This window comes from Tenrec ecaudatus, chromosome 17 (assembly GCF_050624435.1).
Source record: "Tenrec ecaudatus isolate mTenEca1 chromosome 17, mTenEca1.hap1, whole genome shotgun sequence".
NCBI classification, from domain to species: domain Eukaryota; kingdom Metazoa; phylum Chordata; class Mammalia; order Afrosoricida; family Tenrecidae; genus Tenrec; species Tenrec ecaudatus.
This window is the reverse complement of record NC_134546.1, coordinates 47,438,508-47,444,985: the sequence shown is the minus strand read 5'-3', so window position 1 is coordinate 47,444,985 and position 6,478 is coordinate 47,438,508. Positions and strand designations below refer to the sequence as shown.

Here is a 6,478-nt window from a genome sequence, read left to right as displayed (position 1 = left end):
GATGATTTCATTTGTTTGTAAAAATACATTTATGGCTCTTGAATAATTTGTAAATTGTTATGAGGGACAGGATTGGCTCTTCCATCTCAAAAGTTTGCCAAACTCTGCTGTAGAACACAACCTCGAATCCCCACCCCCTAGATCTCATGTTCAGACCTATTTCTAGCATGATGAATCTTGCTATGTTCTGTCTCTTCTCCAAACTTGTGAGCTACCTGGACAAAAGCACTAATATTGTTCGTTCTACATCTTGGGGACTGTTTTAGAAGACAATGATGTGTATAGTTCTATTTAGCAAGTATTTGCCCATTAACAATACACCAAGCAGACCTAGCACCTGTTACTTTCTCTCTGTGCTTACCCAGTGAGGCGGCATGTAAAAGGCAGTTCCCATCCCCTGTTGTGGCCAAAGGAAGAAGACGTTTACAGCTTGTGCACGCTGTGGACCACCAATTCAGGCGACCTGAAACAGAAGCTCTCTTTAGAACGAAAAGCCAGAAAAGTGAATATGCTTGCTAAGAAGAAACACCACTAACAGATTTCCACAGGAACTCTAGAGCACGTCAGTGGAGCGCAGAGTTATGGCTATTTTTTTTTACTCAAGAAAAATATAGATTTTTTTTCTTTAAAAAAGGTTTCTTTAGCAAGGTTGACTAAGAAATTCAAAGGCATAGCCTTCTCTCCTTGAATTTAAAAGCAAAATTTCTCTTTAAATTGAGCATTTTCCTTGAAGTTCTTTTTAAGTGTTAATATTTTTCATTAGGCATTATTCTTTTTGATTCATACTATATAAAGTAGGATTTACAGTTTAATTAATATTACAAAATCATCATAGCTACTCAGGAGTTGTTGTTCTGTTGTTAGGAACCCTCCAGTTAACTACAACTCATAACAACCCTGCATACACAGAGCAAACCAGCTCCAGGTCCTGCACAATCCTTACATCCGTTGTTATGTCTAAGGCCATTGTTGCAACTGTAGTGTCAATCTACCTCATTGAAGTCTTCATTTTCCCCCATGGATCCGCTACTTTACCAATTACAATGTCCTTCTCCAGGGATTGGACTGCCTGATAGATCACATGTCCAAAGTCGGTGGGATGAAGTCTGAGCATCCTCATTTCTAAAGAACATTCTAGTTATACTTCTTCAATGATACTGTGATTTACTTGTTCTTGTGACAGTCCATGGTATATTCAACATCTTTCAACAATACTGTAATTTAAATGCATCACTTCTTCCGTGGCCTTCCTTATTTTTTGTCCAGCTTTCACATGCATATGAGGACATAAAAAAGACATGGCTTGGGTCAAGCTCACCTTGTCCCTCAAATTGACACCTTTGCTCTTTAACACTTTCCAGAGATCTTGCACAGCACGTTGCCCAATGCAATATGTCCTTTGAGTTCTGGATTGCTGCTTCCATGAATGATGATTGTGGATCCAAGCAAAATAAAATCCTTGACAACTCCAATCTTTTCTCTCTTTTTCATAATGTTGTGAGCATTATTGTGATCTTTACACTGTATTGCAATAGACACTGAAGACTGCAGTCTTTGACCTTCCTTAGTAAGTGCTTCAAATCTTTCTCACTTTCAGCAAGTAAGATTGTGTCATCTGTATATCATAACTGTATATCATAAGTCTTCCACCAATCTTGATGCCTCATTCTTATTTATAAAGTTCAGCATCTCAGATGATTTTTTTTAGCAGATTGAATGATCATGGATGGTGAAAGGATATACCCCTGTTGGCACTGAATTCTGGTAGTTTGAATTTGCGTCAATGTACTGCCATATTGTCTATGTACCCTGCCAGCCATCAGTGGCCTCTTATCTAACCTGCCATCAGACCTGTCATCTTCTCTGATGACCTTGGATTCATTGGGCCACCAGCCCATGGTCTTTCTGTTTCATCTTCCTGTTCTATGTCTGGCTTCCTGCTTCCTAGTTCATTAGCCCCCTCTGTCACATGAATGAGGAGAAACTTCCACTTTCACATCTGGTACACAGACTTAAACTGGAGTGGACTTACGTACTTCTACAATTGGGAGAGCCACTTATGGATGTAAACTTCTCTCTCTACACACACACACACACACACACACACACACGCCAGTGGACTGATTATATAGACTTATGGAAATATCCAGATTGAAGTACAGAGAAGATAAACAAGTTAAAAAAACAGAAAAAAGAGAAAAAAACCATAAGCAATAAATGGAGTACTGTGACGATTCTTCTATATACATACAGCTGGAGTTTCAAAAAATAGGAGTTGGAGAGAGGTGTGTGGAAAAGTAATGTTTGAAGAAACACTGTCTAATGATTTTCTAAAATTTATGAATGACGCCAAGTCATCAATTCAGAAGAGAAACATTTAAAATCCCAGCAGGTTAAAAATGAACAAATAAAAACACACCAAGCATATAATAAAAAAGTGCTTGAAAAACAAAGAGAAAAATAAAATCTTAAAGCATATGAAAAAACGTTGGGCAAGATGGTATAGTATACAAGGCAGGTAAGCTACTCAACAAAGACAGGAGAACTGAAATGAAATAGATACCAATGATAATGCTAAAACTCTTAACTTCAAACGAAAGGTTAAAATAGTGGATTAAATACAGAGTAGAAGAAACTGAAAGAACACAGAGCAAGGAGACATATGAAATGGTAAATTGTCAACCAATCTGACAAACTATGGTCATATTAAAGTTTTTAAAAGTTTTGATTGACTCAGCAACCAGAAAATAACTTCCACTCAACCAGGGCAGCACTGGTGCCCATACTGGTAGCTGGTAACCAGAAAGGTACGATCACACACACCATTATCAATCACATCCTTCCAGTGACCAGAAGGGTCCCCAATCCCAACCCCACACAAATTAATGAAGAGAAAGAAAAGAAACCCAAACTTACCTTTATTTGCAAATGATATTATAGATTAAAAACCTCAGGCATTTAACAACCACAAAAATTACTGTATAGCAAATAAGAGGAAGAAAATTAAGAACAAATAAACCACTGTTTGCAGATGATATGGTGTTATTGATTGAAAAAAAACCAGGGACTTAATAACAATAAAAATTACTGGAACAAATAAAAAGATTCATCAAAGTATACGATTAAAAACCAAAAAACCCATGATTTAAAAGCAAGCTATAAGACACATACAACAATTAATTAGATTCCTCTACACTGTGAAATCAGGGGGCGAAATACCATTGAAAAATAAAACCACTGAGAGGAGTAGTAAATATGGCATCCACGTATAATCACCTGGCCATTGCTCCCATTGTTAGAGCAGAAAATTAAGAGGTCCCCATTAATGCTGGTTAGCTTGCACATAATCAGTCAGCCCAGTGCCAACCTCACTGCTTGAGACAGACCGAGCATTGCTGCTAGCAATTGAACCTTCGACTGGTCCGTGCACATACCCCTTGAGTAGCTCCCACTCCCTCTAAAGCCTGTGAGTCCTAGCTTGTGATGGGTATAATTGGCCTGTACAGCACCACCCTTGCTGCACATGATAGCCCCACCCATGGCACCCTCCAAATAGATAGCTCCAGCTGTCAAGGGATAGAGTCAACCTAAGTGAAATAGAGATGCAGCTCAAAACCGCAATGCAGCTGACTCCAGGTAGTCCTTAGAATCATCCCTATTAGCCTCAGAGAAAGAACTCACAAGACACCTGGTATCCAAGAAAAATTGCACCCAGCTCCACCAAAATGCCATGCAGACAACACACATCAGTAGCCACTACAAGAAAGCAAGAGAAACAAAATGCAATGTTTGATGAGGACCTGAACTTAGCAACACACATAAAAGAAGCAGACTTTGGACCAGCACAGAAAGAAATCTTCAGTATGCTGCTTAGAGTTATACAGGACATGAGAGAATCAATACAGAAAGAGAATGAAAAAATTGAGAGGGTAGTATCTGCTTACTGAAGGGAAATACAAGATTTAAGGGGAAATGCAGCAAAAGCAAAGCAAATGGTAAAAGACCTTACCACTAGACTGGAAGAGGCAGAGAATCATATTACCAATCTCAAAGATAAACAACTAGAATTTAACAAATGTGAAAGACAGTTAAAGTGATTAAAAAAGCTGAAGAAAACCTTAGAACAATGAGCAATGCTATGAAGAGAAACAATATTCAAATAATTGGATCACCAGAGCAAGACATAATGAAACAATTAACAGCCAAGATAGCAAGGGAATTCCTTGAAAAAAATTTCCCTAATTTAATGAAGGAGAATGAGACAATGATTTGGGAAGCAAAAAGCACACCAATTAGACTGAACTCCAAAAAGAACACATAAAGTTGAAAGAGAACAAGTGAATAATGGCAACCTAAGAATCGTCTATCCTGCCAAACTCTCCATCAAAATAGAGAGGCAAGGGTTTTCCCAAATCAGGAAAAATTTAGAGAATATGTCCAAACAACAACAACAAAACAGCACTACAAAAATTACATTCCAACTCACTTTGGTCAGAATAGCAATATCCATAGAGCACAAACATGAGACCACCACATACTGTAACACTATACAGAAGTCAGAGAGCACTGAAAGCAATGCCTTTGCTTTGTCTTTGACTCAACAGTGAAAAGAAGGCAAGAGTGAAGCCCCCACACCACCATACATAACACGCTGATAAGGTGGGAGGGCAGAAAATGTCAGTCACAAAAGGTATGAGATGATAGCAAAGAATGTTGAACTAGTGATTTTTGTCAGAAGCTGGAAAAAATCTGCAGCCCTGAAGAAACTCTCCACTCTAGACTGAACTGTTAAAGGGAGCCTGTGGAAAAGCTGAAATGCTTGCTAGGTGACCACCTGGATTCACTTGTTGAGTGGAAATGAAAGAAATGCAGCAATAAAGAGACAGGTTGAGCCTGGCCATTGACACCCTGGTTCATAGGGACTAGAGGAGAAGATGAGAGAGTGGAGACCCCTGACAATGCTGAGAAGCTTACATACTCACTGATTTGGCTTATCTACGGCATGCTGCATCATTGCTTGTGTTTTGAGAGTTTGAGGAGGACTATATAGCTTGGTGTCGGACATATGGGCTAATGTCGGACTTATGGGCTTGGACAGGACTGGGATGCTTTCTTAATGTACACTTAATATTTATATAAAATTCTCTCTTATATGCATATGAGCTTCTGTGGATTTGTTTCTCGAGTTTCCCCAGGCTAAGATATGGTGGTACCAGGAGTGGTGTTCTGGAGAAACAAATCATAAAGATGGAGAGTGAATGTTTGTTTGACCTCTCCCTTATGGTATTATTTCTTCTTTGGCTAGCCAGATGTCAGATATCTCCATGCAGTTGACTAGGTTGTTTTCTGGAAAAAAACATGGGAAGTTAAAAGTTTTGATTATTGTATTTGGTTGTAGTCTTTGGTTATTCCTTTGTGAAATGGCAAAAATGAATGTTGTTAATGTATATTTTGAGCTCAAGGATAGAATTCACCATTTGAATTTCTCAGAAACCATTCTGCTTAAGAAAAATTGTTGAGAGTAGGTCAAAATGTCTGACAGAAAGCCTGAATCTGGTTTGATGCTCCCAGAGGCCAAATCCCATATTCTTGTATAAACTGAATAGTTTAGATAGGATTTAAATAATCTAAATAAGGATTGAACTTGACTGTTTTAAGAATTGAGCTTAGTATCTGATTCTTCTTTGTTTACACTGATTGCTTCTGCTTATTATTGATATAATGATTGATAAAAATGTTTATTGGGAAGTATGAAAATAGAGAGCTTTTAAGTCCACTTGCCTGAAGCCATTAATTTGACCTTTAGATGGATTTAGGACACACATGGAAGGAAGGCTTCAAAGCGATTAGCTCCACCCATTGCTTTGGAGTACTCAGGACATTAGAAGGTGAAGAGACATGCCTAGGTGCTGTTGACAGATTGAAGAAAAAAGGAACTCTTTGGATTTGAAGTTTGAACTCTAGTGGTCTTAGTCAGAAACTGGAGAAAAAAAATCTGGGATCATGAAGAAAACTCTCAAGGACTGAATGTTAAAGGGAGCCTGTGGGCAGGCTGAAATCCTTGCTAGGTGACCACCTGAAAAGAGATGGGTTGAGTCTGGCCACTGACACCCGTGGACCTGGTTTACAGGAAAGGAGAAGAAAACAAGAGGGGGTTGACAGGCCTAAAATTCATGACTTAGCATGAGGGGCTAGGCTTGTTGAACATTTATGATGAGCCCATGGTCTAAAAGCAAGACGACCAATGGGAACCCTGGTGAGGCTAAGTGAAGCAACATTGAGTTGACCAGAACCAGACCAGATGAAGAGATTTTTTGAGCTTGTGAACTGGTGCATATTGTTGCTGACTTTATGGATGGCCTGTCCTGATTTGACTTTGCTTAGGGATACGGAATTCACAAGCTTCCAACTGAAATGAAGTTTCTTCACGTTGAAAAATGTGATTGTCTCTTCAGAGCATGGGCTTGGTGTAAGTGGG

At 38.9% G+C, this 6,478-nt stretch overlaps 1 protein-coding gene across 2 annotated transcripts in view; it reads right to left on the bottom strand.

Moving 5' to 3' along the window:
* OTUD7A (OTU deubiquitinase 7A) overlaps positions 1 to 6,478 on the bottom strand; it is a 151,957-nt gene that overhangs the window by 60,685 nt on the left and 84,794 nt on the right. For both annotated transcript variants that reach the window (XM_075535611.1, XM_075535612.1), the window contains exon 4: positions 362 to 463. In XM_075535611.1, coding sequence (XP_075391726.1) covers positions 362 to 463 — 102 coding nt within the window. The remainder of the gene's footprint in view (positions 1 to 361; positions 464 to 6,478) is intronic.